The sequence below is a fragment of the Pipistrellus kuhlii genome, unplaced genomic scaffold, assembly GCF_014108245.1.
Source record: "Pipistrellus kuhlii isolate mPipKuh1 unplaced genomic scaffold, mPipKuh1.p scaffold_m20_p_8, whole genome shotgun sequence".
In the NCBI taxonomy this organism is placed as follows: domain Eukaryota; kingdom Metazoa; phylum Chordata; class Mammalia; order Chiroptera; family Vespertilionidae; genus Pipistrellus; species Pipistrellus kuhlii.
Window position 1 is genome coordinate 28,716,368 of NW_023425584.1, and position 13,702 is coordinate 28,730,069.

A 13,702-nucleotide genomic window follows, 5' to 3' on the forward strand; every position below is an offset into this window, starting at 1 on the left:
ATCCATTTTCAGAAGCAGCCATTGGCTAAGCCCTTAACCCTGGGAATCCATCTCCAGGTGGCAGCACCTAATACTGAGTCCCCAGAAAAAAACACAGGGTGGGTGCTGTTCAGGACCCCCAAATGAGAACTTGATCCTCTTTGGCTGGGAGCAGGCAGGGCAGTGGCAGTCGCAGCGGGTCTCTCCAGGAAGAGCTGAGAGAATAAAGTGGAGCCCTCTTGTTGGGGAGGCTGCGTGGGGCCAGGGCAGCGGTCGAAGCGACAGATGGAGGGGGGAGGGAGGAGTTTGGCATTTTTAAGGAATCCTGAGATTTTTATTTTAAATGTTATCCCTGGGGTTCTGATGTTCTTACGAAGTCCAGGTGTATGCATTTTGGGAGCTTAAAGTGAGATAGAGCGGAGCACACTGGCCTGGCCAGGTGAGCAGGCAGAGCTGTGGGAAAGTGAGGGAGCAGGCGCACACGGAAGACGGTACCTCACCTCTCAGGACACCCTCTCCTGAGCCCTCCTCCCCAAGCCCAGCCACTTACCAAGTTAGCTCCTTCAGCTCCTCCCATCTCGCTCTGGGAGCTCCTGTGTTTCACCCCCCACCCCGCTCCCTCAGACGTATTATCTGCGCAGAATCACAGGCTGTCCTTCCGAGCCCACGTGGGTACGCAGGTGGGAGCGCTGTTAGCCGAAGAATGATTCCGTCTGTGGAATGAATGGGTGCCTTGATTGGGTGACAGGCAATGTCTGTGAGGGAGGGTTGTCTGCTCAGCCTCCTGTTCCCAGCACAGGACTGACCAGCAGAGGCGCTGTGGACGGCACCATCTTTGGGTCTGTGGGTCCATGAGGTGAAATGAGCTCCGCCTGCTGGCCGAGTGAAGTGTGGGAGGGCAGGAATGTCTCTCTTTTTTATTTTTATTCTTTAAAAGAAGTGGGCTGCTTTTGGGAAAAGACACAAAGCAGGCTGTCAGCCTCCCTGATCCTGAGCAGTCTTAGCATGATGAGAGCAAGGATACCTAAGGCTGTGCCAAGCATGTAAGTATCATCATTTTCACCCTCACAATGGAACCATGGAGTAGAAGTGACGGTCATTTCCAGTAGAGGTGAGGAAACAGAGGCACTAAGAGGTGCAGGGATGGGCCCCAGGCCACAACGTTAGGGAGCAATGATGCCGTGGCCACGCCAGCCTCTCAGTGCCAGGAACGTTTTAAGATGGGTAGCACAGAAGGATCAGGGGTGGGGACTGGAATGTTGTTGGCACCAAGAATATGACCTGGAAAACCTGACCTTGCTTGCTTGTCTAATGGCGGCCTCTGGGCTCCATTCAGGAGGCTTGGGCTCCAAGCCCAGCTGAACCGTTTTCTGTGTCCCCAATGGTTCCCCCTTTCCTGAGCCTCAGTCACCTCATCTACATGCAGGCAACCACTCCACAGGGTCACCCCGCTGGAAGGAAACACAGCGCTTCAGGCCAATAAGAGAAGTGCTGGTAAAGTGAACTGGAAACTCAAGGGCTGTCGGAAATGGAAATGAACACAGTTCCACAGAGTCTGAGGTTCAAACCTCAGACCATCCTTGGCTCAGGGCCCCTGAGTGCGGAGATGCTCCTGAGTGCATGTCGGTGTGAAGGAACCTCACAGCCCCGAGGCACAGAGCCCTCCCTGGTGAACACCAGCCAGCACAGTCCCCATCCACACAGGCATGTGTCTTTGGTTTTATTATTACAAACACACCATGGCTCTGCCAAACCTGGGAGACCCTGGGCTCTGCGTGCTCCACCCACCTTCTCTGATCTACCTGGACGGGGCCACACGGAAGTGTCCAAACCACTTGTAGACTCGAGGTGTGTTTGACAGAGCAGTTCAACGCATAGCTTATAATGACGCCATTTCTCCAGCTGTGAAAGAGCTTTACAGAAACCATGCCGGGACTCCCCCTGGAGGCTGGGTTGCTTGATTCGTGTTTTGGGAGCTCCACAAACTTTGGGTCCCTTTTCTGGAGCAGTGGGCATAGGCAGGAAATTCCACATTTGGGACGGGTCCTTCCTGGAGGTGAATGTCAGGCAGTGACATCCAGATCCCTCCATGGAGTGGGTTAACAGCCATGTGCAGAGAGAACAAAAATTGAAATGACACCTCTCCTTCCTCCCCCAACCCACCCAAGGCTCAGATCTCATTACGGTGCAGCCCATGTACATTGAAGTGTGATATTTGGTTTCAAAAACAATCAGTCTCTTTGGCAAACTGAGAGAAATTGGCAAGGAGCTGCAGAAGTGCATTCTTCCCGTGATCCTTCGCACTAATGCTTCATCCTCTCTAATAACCGCTGGTAGACAGGGGCTGAAAGAGAGAAGTTTGAACAGTGAGAAGGATGCGAACTTCCCCATGGCTAGGGCTTGTCAGTGTGGGCCCCTTCTGCCATACTCTCCTTGCACACAGCAGGTGCTCTGTGGTTTGTAAAACCTCCTGTCTTACTGAGATTCTGAACCGGGATTTTCTACATCTATCAGCTTGGACCATGGCCTCACCACAATCTCCCGCCAAGCCCTGTGCAATATCCCCAGGCTCCTAAAGCCAAACATTGATATCAACCCTAAAAGGTTGGCACTCTTATTATCTCCATCTTATAGAGAAGGGAATTGAGTGTTCTGTGTCTGACCCGGAAGGCCAGGCTTGCTTTATTGCCCCGTGATGTTTTTATCTATATAAAAACAGATGGTAGGTATGGCCCGCTTGGAAGTAAGGCCCAACAAGTCAATGAGATCTTCACACCCAGACCAGACTTACCTAGTTTCACAGAGGTGTGGCCCTGCAAACAAGAACAAAAACACGAGGTGTCAGGGTTTGTAGGGAAAGGTATGTCTGCACCTGCTCACGGCAGTGGCTTCCTTCACCGCCACCCCTGCTCAGAACAAGCACCAGGGATGAGGAAGAGGAAGGGGCATGTGGAACTGCTGGGCCCCGGGGAGCTCCTCAGTTGGCATCATCAGTCCTAAGTTGAGGTGAACATTTCCGGGAGATCTCGAAGCTGGGCTTCCACCGAGACCACAGCCTAATGCTTGGGGAGCTGGGACTGCCCAGGGGTGGAAGGGGTGCTCAGGAATAGGAGCTCAGGACCAAGAACCCTTCCTGAGGGGCACTAACACCTTCTTCCAGAAGGAAAGTGACACAGTCCAGCAGCAGGCCTCTGGGTGAAGGACTGCTTGTTGCAGGCTCCTCTCTTGAGGGGCAAAACTTGTGAGGTGCCCCCCGTTGCCAAGGGGCTTCACCTGCCCTGAAGTAGCAAAGCAGCCTGAGCAGGGCTCCTGGGCCCTGCAAGGCTGGAAGCAGGATGAGGAGCAATAAAGAGTCAGAGAGATCCAGAGAGGGGGTGGGGCCAAGGCAAGGAAGGCAGGCTCCGCACACAGAGCTGGTCCTGTATCCAGAACCCAAACCACAGCGCAGGACGCCCCAGGACCACCTGAGAGGGGCCATGTCATGGAAACAGAAGAGTCTCTTAAAGGCCCAGGCTCACGGCAGGCCAGGCCGCCATCTGGTGAATTCCTTGGAGAGATGGGTCCTGGAGCTGTCTGTGCTCACCAGCAGTGGCCCCCACGGCCAGAGGCTCAGAGGCCTCCGTGTGAAGGCCTGGGCTCTTTGCCCTGAACTCCACACAGGCCAGAGCAAAGGATGCCCCAGTGAGAGAGGGAAGAAGTTTCTAGAGAGCCCTGGGGCAGCGGCCACGGAAGACAGGGGAACTGGAGGGCCCCTCCATGGCCCCAAGAAGAAGACCAAGGCGGCTCAGACCAGGGGCGAACCTAGCAGGCATCTTACCCTGGAAAACGCTGACGCCTGTTTGAAAATCTCAAGTGCAGAGTCTGCAAGCTCGTCCCCTCGTTCCTGAGGTCTGTTGGCTGGGGATGAAAGAAAAGGCAGCGTTGGCGAGAGACACTATTAGCATGTCCTTCCTAACAGCCATGGCGGAGGGGCACTGTTGGGCTCTCTGGCTCACGTTTTCTAATGAATTTTCCCCCTATAACTTTCATAAGGCGTGGCAGAATTTGGTCGTGGGGAGAGAGTACAGAGAAAGGCGAATGCACAGGTGAGGATGGAGGCTGGGCTCACGTTCAGCTTTGCTGGAGGTAAAGAGAGCTGCCACGGGGCATGATGCTGAGAGAGCCACACTCATAGCATCTCTCTGCCTGTAACCAACAACTGGGCTGTGTCTAAACGGGCCAAGACAGCCAGGCAATTCAGCAAAGAGAGGCCTGTCCTCGTGTTACTTGGTATAACATCTTGGAAACAACAGTCCTAATTAGCTTTCAATTAGCCAAGGCGATGTGTTCATGAAGACTCACTTTGCACGTGGCACCTTGTTCCTATATGTGCTTAGGAGAGTTTTTTTCTATCGAACACCAACCACTAGAGAGGGGCCCAGCTACAAACTGAGTGGGCATGGGGCCTTACCTGGAGGCTGCAGGACAGTGGAGATGGCATAGACCACGCCGTTGGTGGCCATGATGTCCGCTTCAGCAACAGGCTCCTTGTTGACACTCACTACATTATTTTTCTGGCAGAAAAAGAGGCACTGGTTGTTGAACGTACAGCATACTTATTCATTCAGCAAATGTTTACTGAATGCCAGACCCTGAGTGAAGTGTTGGGGACACTCTGGTGAAAGGAACAGTCCCTGAGGGCTGCAGACCTTTGGTCTGGTACATGCATTCCAGTGCCTCGTGTGACTCAGCACGTTGTCATGTACAAAATGCTCTTGTGTGTTCCCACTTCTCCCTCACAGCAGTGCGTGGGGAGGAGGCAGATTTTATTGCCTCACTTGACAGAAGAGGAAACTGAGACTCAAGAGAGGCCCTTTAAGCTCAGCTGGGGGGATGGATGGGGACAGAAGCGAGGCCTCCTGTTCTGGGTTAAGGGTGCTTTTTCCACTCCTTCTTGATGCCCTACTTAGGATTTTCTCATAGGAAGCACACCAGGGTAAATCTATCTTTGGCTTTTCTGAATGACCCACATGTCAGACCCCAAGGGGTCAAAAGGGGAACTGAAGCCTGTGACAGACAGGACCTGACCCCAAAGCTAAGAGCTGAGAGAGTCTCTGGCGACTGGCCTAAGTCAAACAAGCCATCCCTGCCTCCCTACATGCCTTCCCATGCTCTGGAGGGAAATGGATGAGCAGAGGGATGGCTGAAGGTCAGGAGAGAGCAGGACGCAGAGGCAGAGCCAGCTGCATCCTGGAAGAGTGGTCCCTCCACAGGAACTCAGCGGCAGATCCAACATGGAATATTTATCAACGAGCAGGACAAGGGAAGGCTCACAGATCAAGCATCAGAAGGAAAGCCTTTTGGGATGGTCTGGCTCATGGCACAAATCAGTGAGCCCCAAAATTGGGGGAAGCCGTAGGTTGGAGATTCATCTCTCAAGACATAAAAGTAATTGCCTATCATCTCCTTACAGGAAGGAAGGTCTAAGACCCTCCCCCAGATGCCAATCAGAGGCTTTATTCCCCTGCAAGTGCGGAAGCTCTTATTCATGTCTAGCCACAATCTCACTCCATTTCCCTGAACACCCTTTTCTATTTTCTTTCCACAAGATGCCCTCAGAGGTTCAAGATGTATCTTAAAGACTGTGTGTGTGTGATGCCATTCTGGGGTGAGATGTGCCTGGAACCCTGGCGGAGGGCACCGCCAGCCTTTCAACTTTCAGACACACTCACTGAGCTGACTTCCAGCTTGTCGCCCTGGAGAGACTTCAGCCGCACCAGGGCCTCGATGCCGCCGCTCACCAGGATTTCATCACCAATGTGGTATTTCAGGATGCTGGCAAGCTCCTTGGCATTGCCTGCAGGTTTGTGGGAAAGAAAGCAGAGTTAACCCCAAGGCTGGTCATTGGTGTGGTGGAGAAAGGGACAGAGGAGAAGACACAAATGGCCACCCCTGAGATGGAGAACTCCTGCCTGGCTAACGAATGCTCACTGAGCACCACTGTGTGCTCAGCCCTCTGTCCCACCCCGAGTGACCAGGGAACAAGACGTGTCCGTGGCCATGCATCCCCCCGGCTCCTGGGTTCGAGCACATGTTCTCTTGATGCTGAGAAGGAGTTAATCCATACTCCGCTGTGAGCATGACTCATGTTTCCATGAGCTAAATATTTGCTTGGAAAGCCAGGGACCTTTCCAGCACCGGCATCTGGGACATTTCATCATCAGCATGGCTCCCGATGGCTATAACACAGTAGTGAAATATTTACACATTCTGCTCTCAAACGCATATTCTGAGACGGCTATTTCCTGAAGGGAGAACTTAAAAGAGTCAACAGCTGCAATCTGGAGGAACCATGGAGCCGATGAGGTCAGGGCCAAGGGGGGATTCCCGACACCGCATCTCTCCTCCTCATGTCTCAGCATTCCTTCCAGCCCACATCAGCTTCTCTACCAACTGGGGAAGTGTGATTGCTCATAAAGGTGCACAGGCATTTCCCCAAATTAAGTGTGGGAGGCAATTCTTCAAGCTGCCAGCTGCTCTCTCATCTCTATCAAGGCTGCCACTGATGCTCACATTACCAGCCAAATGGCTGGATCTCCCCCGGGGGCTTATGGATGGTTGTTTCCAGCATCTTGGAACTGAGAACGGAGAAAGTTTTAAAGCATTTTGGAGAGTCGGCTTGGTTATTCACACATCCACAGTAGTGCTGTGTGATGGAGCCACAGGTACCAAGTGATTTCCAAACAGACATGGCATGAGCTTCCCTTCCAAGGAGACACTGCCAGCCCCCGAGGTGCAGGGCCCTAACACCCGATTGACTGCTAACGCCTGGCTGGCCCTCCATCCCCCGAGAGTGCCGGGGTCTAACCCTGCCCTTGGGCCGGAGGGAGGGCGTGTTTGGGAAGCTTTGCCCTTGCCCCTCTGGGCCCCCACACAGCTGAAAGTGAACCGGAAGCCTAGCAGGCTCAGGCCCCTGGGGAAATACTTCATTCCTGCTGGACGGAGAGGAGGTGGAAAGTTTATGTTCAGAATGCACTTCTGCCCTCTTCCCAGGAACATACGTCAGCATCAGAGACGCAGACATTCGCTTAGCAATAAAGAAAATTAAACAGGACACAAATCCAGCTCACAGCTGCCTGCAACCTGAACTTTCTATTCCGTTCCAGAGCAGGAAGGGAGGTGTAGTCTATATGGGCCTGAAGGTTTGGCAGAGGTCCTTCCTCCTCAGGCCCACTTCTCTGCCATGGGTGGAAGTGTCTCTTACGAGCAGGAGTCAGAACTCAACACTGTAGTCCTGTCCTACTTCCCCACCAGCATAGCCGTTACTGTGTGTCCAACATGTGGGAATACCTCATTTCATCCTCACAACAAGGAGCTCTCACCTCCCTCATTTTTCTAACGGAAAAACTGAGGCTCAGAGAGGTTAAGCAACTTGCTAGAGGTCACTCAGCTCGTAAATACCAAGGAGTCAGGATTTGAACTTGCCCAAGCTCTTGACCACTAGGTTTCTTCTCAAACATCCTCAGCTACATTTCTCAGGGCTGTGAGTAGCTGCCAGTCAAGCTTTCATCCCAAGAGAGGTCTGATGCAGGTCAAAGGCTTCATTATCCCTGTTCTCACAGTTCCCAAGTGGAAGCCATGTCTCGATGCCTGGACTGGTAGTTACCCACCCTGAAGTCCTTTCTACTCTTCTCTGCCTTGTTTGGTGCCCAGAAGGCTGACTGTTATGAAAGGTATCTTCCGGGCTCCCTCCTGCCCCCTCCTGTAGCCAGCGGACAGGAGGCCTGGCAGCAGTGGGGGTGGGGGTGGGGCTGAGGCTCCTAGAGGCCATGGTTCTGACAGCAGCTATACTGTGACTCTGGCCACTGTCCTGTGCCCCGTGTACAGCTCTCCTGGCCTGCCCACCCCACCCCTCCACCCCCACGTCTGCCATGGTTGTCCGTCCTTAGGTGCCATCATACTCTGCCACATCCTTAACCCTGTCCACAATTCTGCCAATAGCCTCTCATTAAATTTCTTCCAGTCAAACCCTTCACAACCTGCCAAGTCTTTCCCGCTGGGACCCTGACTAATACTTTAGAAAAGCCGATCCATGCACATAAGTTGGTCTTTACCCAAGAGTTTGTTCAGCTCTCCTGGCGGCATGGCTTGGAAGGCTTCATCGGTGGGAGCAAAGACTGTGTAGACCCCTTCCCGGTTGAGCATCTCGGTCAATCCTGCAGTCTGGATGGCGGCTACCAGCATCCTGTGGACACATGCACAGAACCGGTCACTTTCCCACATACACCCCGTCACTGTGGGCAGGGGGAGTCCGGAGCACTGGGATTCACCTTGCACCACTTACAAAAAAAGGGACAATTCAGTCTGTTTCTTCTCTCCTGAATGCTAAGCTCAGTTAAATGGCCAGAAGTCAAAGGCCAGAGCAGGAAGGAAGGAGAGGCCAGTGGCATGGCTGACCAATGACCCAGATACTGGCAGAGCCATTGGACCCTGGGGATGTGATTCTGGGGAGGGTGGCCAGGTTCTTGTGCAGGCGGCTGAACTCAGTGACAGGAACATTCAATGTCACAGCACCTAGTGGTGAGGAAGTCAGGAATGGAGAGAAGGGGTGGAGAGAATGGGCAGGAAGAGTAGCGCAGGGAGCCTGAGAAGGTGTGGCACGAAGCCTGCAATGCAGTTGGTAGATACCACACAGGGAGACACACATACATTCAAAACCGGGTGCTCAGCTCACTTGGGATTTTAGATTGAGGACATGATGTCTTCCTTGCACTTTAATAATAAAAACTCGGTCCCTCCCTGTCCCCCACTGATGTGAGTTACACTTCCTTTTTCTCAACTTCGGCTTTCAAGGTCACCCTGATCTTTTCCACATCCCAAGCCTGGATGGTCACACCAGCGTGTCACTAATGTTCATTGACCCCGGGAGGATTAGGGGTTGGGCAGGAGGAGCTTGACAAATTACAGCCATCCAGAGTCCTCCCCAGCATGACCACTTGGCAGAAGCCCCGCCTGGGTTGGAGCTGGTTACCTGAAGCGATTGTCCCCCTTCAGGACATCCATGACGGTCCCCACTGGGGGGGTCAGCATCCGGTCTATGGTGAACAGGGTCCCGTACCTCCCCCTCTTGTCGTGGGCGGCGATACAGCTGTTCTCGATGCACAGGCTCTGTGCAAAGGGGGCAGAGAGAGGACAGGTTATCCCCCAACCAGAGGCCCCCGACTTGTGCTGATGGCTTCATCCACAAACATCAATGAATATGTATTGGGGTGGGTTTTCAAGAGTAGGATAAAATTATGTATTTCCTCTGGGAAAGAAAAACTTAAAAATAGTGTTCCTTAAGGAAAGAGGGCCATAGAGGCTTCAATAAAGTTACACAGAGGCGCTGTAATGGGAATATCAAGTTACTTGAGGTCCATCAACAATGATCAATTAAATAGGTCAAGTCTACTGATTTATTTATTGAACCGATGTCAACAATCTTTGGTCCAATGGTTGTGCTTCCTGCCTGCTAGTCCAGGGTAACAGTTGGGTTTGAAGAGAGAGAAGAGAAAGGAGAAGAGAAAAGAGAACCTTTGGACCAAGGAGGGCTGTGCTTCAGTCCAGGAGGCTTCTCTTCACATTAGCTAAGAAGGAGTCAGACCTCCAGCCTTCCACTCTTTCTTCATCCCTTTGAGTTCAAGGTGGACTCTGCCTACCTAGGTAGGTCAGACAGTGTGTGGCTTATTCCCAAAGGCCTCCAGAAAAACAAATTCTAATCCTTCTGCAAAATCTCATGTAACTCTTGATATCCTAACATATAAAACCCCGAGTCTGTCACATCCGCAAAGACTGGAGACTCGACCTAACGCCCAGACTGCGCATGCAGCAGGCTCTGGTGAGTGGGGACTGAAGAGGCCTGGATGGAAGGGAGGGCCAGCAGAGGGTGGAGCGGCCCCCACTGGCTCTGCCCCCTCCCAGCTGGGAAAGAGGAAGAGGAACACAGGGAGGCAGGAAGACCTGGAGGACTGCTGAGAAAAACCAAAGAGAGACAGAGACTGGGCAAGGTCAGGCTGGCAGGGGAGAGCAGTTGGGGGTGAGATTAGGTCAGCAAGGAGGGCAGTTCGGGGCGATCAGGCAGGCAGACAGGCAAGTGAGTGGTTAGGAGCCAGTGGTCCCAGATTGTGAGAGGGATGTCTGACTGCTGGTTTCGGCCTGATCCCACAAGGCTTATACCCCAAGGGGTCCCCAATTGGAGAGGATGCAGGCTGGGCTGAGAGAATCCCCTCATGACCCATGCACAAATTTTTGCACCGGGCCACTAGATATATGTTTTGTAGAAATTCCTCCCTTCCTTATTAGAAGCCAGTTCACAGGCAAGCTCCTAGTTATTGAGAACTTTTTTTTTTTTTTTTTAAATACTAATACAGCTTTTTTTTTTTTTTTTTTTTTTTTTTTTTTGAGCTGAGGCAAAGGAGGACCCAGAACTTACATTACGATAAACAAAAACTCTCAGTTTTTTGCCGCCCAGAGTCTCCAGGGTCTGTCCATGGTACAGATACTTGGAGGCCAGCTGGTCTTTAACCATATGGTTCCGAAGCAAATTCTTCATTCGGGCATCAACGCGGGGGCTTCCATCTGTAAGAGGCGGCACGGTTAGGCCAGGGCCAGGGCCAGGGCCAAGCTCAGAAAGGAAGAGTGGAGAGACAAATGTGGTGGAAAGCCTGGCTGTCCTTGAGTTTGGAAATGGAGATTGAGAAATCAAGTGAGGCTGCAATATTCCTTAATATCTTCTACCTTCTGGGAATTACAAAAACACAAGAAGGTCCAGACAACTGAGGGGGTTGGAGTTTTGCCTGAAGAGGGAGGGGAATGCACGGACACAGCTTGGCCCCCGTCTCCGCCTTTCCTGAGGCCAGGACTCAGCTGTCTCCTCATTGACCGCCTGACTAGCACATTGGCATTGATCCTTTCAACTAAAAGGCCGGGGAGTGCTCTGCTCCCCAGACAGATTCTAACTCTTGAATTCTGAGGACCAGAGCCCCAAATGCATCCTCTGCTCTGCCAAAGGAAACAGCAGAGGCTCTGAGGTTCCTGGTGAAGTCACATCTGCTTTCGGTTGAGCTGGGCGGGAATGCTCATGCTCCACAGGGTGCTGTAAATTAGGGAGGTGACAGTGGTGGGGCAGCAGCCCCCCCGTTGACACCCCCACAGGGATGCCTTCCTTACATTACCTTTGAAGACGGAATTCAGGGGGGCCAGGAGAGTCAGCCGCTCACTTCCAGAGAGGTGGGTGCTGAAGCCCGCTTGTGTGAAGAGATCAATGGCGGTGGAAACATCTGACTCTGCAGCCAACTCAAACAGCGTCTTGGCTACAAGGAAGGAGAAAGTGGGTTCAAAAGTTAAAAGTGCTGTTTTCATTTATCATTCATTCACCCCAGAGCATGACACCCATCAGCAGGAATGTCAGCCTGTGAGTCAACAGCGCCTCTGAACGCTGCTGGGGCACGGCAGGCACGTGTCATCAGGGGACAGTCACCCAGAAAATCTCACTGGTTGGGGAAGCAAGGTGAGGTCCAGTGGGGCAGAAGTCTGCCCCTGTTCCGCCTTTGGGCAGGGCACTAACGCCAGGGACACAGGCATCGTTGTCGGTTCTAAACAGCAGATGATGCCAATGACCACACCCATGGGAAGAGTTTTCCGCTGGTTTGGTTCCTCCTGTGAAAATTCCTCACTCACGCGGAGTAGCCCTCCCTGGAATTCCAGAACGGGGCTAGGATGCTGAATGAAACCCAAGCCAAAGTCCATTCGGTCATTTCTCCTGGGGTCACTGACCCTGGATGCTTGGGCACTACTGAGAAAGCGACCGCCCTCTGTGCCAACCAGATCTTCCGAAAGGCTCCTGTGGTTGAGTCGCTCCCTCCCCAGACTTCAGTGGCTCTCCACTACCTCCAAGATAGCGTCTGGACTGCCAGGCCTGCTGTTTAGGTTCTCCATGATGTGGCTGCAACCTACCCAGCACTCAGGCCTTTTCTCCTGAGAGGCTGTGAGCTGGGTGCAGGTAGGGAATCAGCCCCAAAGATCCCCAGATTCCCCCGGCTCTGCCACCATGGACGGCAGAGGGGACGGTGGGCCTATTGGGACCAAGGCCCACAGAGGCCTGTTTACCTGAATCTGGGATGAGCAGCTCGTCGATGTAGTGGATCACACCATTGGTGGCCAGGATGTCTTTGTTGGAGATGATGGCCTTCCCGTTGATGGTGAGCATGTCCCCGCTGCAGCCCACGTCCAGCGTCGTGCCTTGCAGGGTCTCCACGGACAGCCCCGCCACGATGGCTTCGGCACACATGGCCGACTTCAGGATGTGGTTGTTCAGCAGGTCTGGGGGCAAACCGCACGGGAGGGTCAGGGCCGCTCCAGGTGGTCTCAGGGGCCAGCTCACAGACTGCCCAGGGCTGTGAGGATTCTGTTCTCTCAGAGGCTGACCTCCCAATGAGGCTGGGGCCCTGCATGGCCCAGATCTTTCTCTCCCGCTTGCTGTCCCTTTATAACTAGCCAGGCCTCTGTGGTCAGGCTGCCGGAATTTGAATCCCAGCTCGACCACTGACCAGTGGTGGGCCTGGGCAAGTCATTTAGCCTTTTAGAGTCTCAACTTCCTCAGCCTTAGCACAGCACTCAGCTCCTAGGGCTGGTGTAAGGAGGACATGGAACTCTGAACGTGAGGCACCTGGCACAGAGCCGGACAGAGCAAATGCCCAAAACATATTAGTGATTCGCTTAACATGAACTTCAGGGTAAATTCTCATATTAATACCTGAACTTCAGGGTAAATTCTCTTTGATCATTTGGGCCTTTAACTCTCTCTGAGTCTGGCCTGGACCCCCAGCTCTGCCTCCTTCCTTAGTTAGCACCTGAACTTCAAGAATAGGGGGAAAACTCAAATGAATTTACCCTCGGGCTTTTTATCTTCTGACTTGAATAAAAATGCCAAATGTGGTAGGAAGATGGGAACAGTAGCAAATGAGGTTTTGAATGATTTGTACGTTTTATTTGCTGTTTTACATTTTACCCAAAGGTCTACTACTTGCCCAAGCGCTGCCTCAGGGACCAGACCTGGGCTGGAGAGGACGAGGGGGACGCGGCCAGCCCCAGCCAGGCAGAGCCGGTTCTGGGACTGCCACTCACCAGAGCTGCCAAGGCCCTTTGTCTCATGTTCCCACCGCAGAGGCAGGTTTCAATCTGTCCTGAGTGTGGGAACCAAAACCACGCTGTCACGGTCAGGAGGAAGCTCTGAGGCCGCAGGCCATGGGCACCTGCTGGAGAGTTGACGGCCAGCAAAGCCAGGGCTGACCCAATTGGGCCGGTAGGAGATAGAAATGATGGCAAGACGCTATGGGAATGAGGCCTTGGGGATTTCGCTTCTCAGGGACGAAGGCAGGGGTCGGGCAGGAGTGACCTGCCAGGGCCACTCTCAGGGCGAGCAGAACCAGTCTCCAAAGGGGGCACACCAGCCTGGAGCTGCTTCCTGCCTGTCTGCCAACCCCCTAATAACAACAGGACACTGTGGGACAAACTCGTGGCCTCTGCCTTCCAGCTGGCAGTCAACCCCCCATCCTCATCCCCACTGAGGGCTCTTGCTTCGAGCAAACAGGTTACTGAATTGGGAAAGGCAGATGTGCATACAGTAAATATTAAGGGTGTGTTTTTTTCTCACTTTATGCTGAGATGCATCCACATCTCACCTCCTCCAGGAAGCCTTCCAGAC

General features: G+C 53.0%; 1 protein-coding gene across 3 annotated transcripts in view; it reads right to left on the reverse strand.

Annotated features, from left to right (window-relative positions):
• Window positions 1–1,686: 1,686 nt before the first annotated feature.
• TGFBI (transforming growth factor beta induced) overlaps window positions 1,687–13,702 on the reverse strand; it is a 33,336-nt gene continuing 21,320 nt past the window's right edge. Inside the window, exons 8-18 of one of the 3 annotated variants that reach the window (XM_036424953.2) lie at window positions 12,106–12,318; window positions 11,172–11,309; window positions 10,430–10,575; window positions 8,990–9,126; window positions 8,073–8,203; window positions 5,691–5,815; window positions 4,430–4,532; window positions 3,797–3,876; window positions 3,033–3,035; window positions 2,771–2,792; window positions 1,687–2,323 (exon numbers count right to left, since the gene is read on the reverse strand). In XM_036424953.2, coding sequence (XP_036280846.1) covers window positions 2,283–2,323; window positions 2,771–2,792; window positions 3,033–3,035; window positions 3,797–3,876; window positions 4,430–4,532; window positions 5,691–5,815; window positions 8,073–8,203; window positions 8,990–9,126; window positions 10,430–10,575; window positions 11,172–11,309; window positions 12,106–12,318 — 1,139 coding nt within the window. In that variant the 3' untranslated portion in view covers window positions 1,687–2,282. The remainder of the gene's footprint in view (window positions 2,324–2,770; window positions 2,793–3,032; window positions 3,036–3,796; window positions 3,877–4,429; window positions 4,533–5,690; window positions 5,816–8,072; window positions 8,204–8,989; window positions 9,127–10,429; window positions 10,576–11,171; window positions 11,310–12,105; window positions 12,319–13,702) is intronic. The other 2 variants (XM_045577006.1, XM_036424954.2) reach the window with 2 other exon arrangements.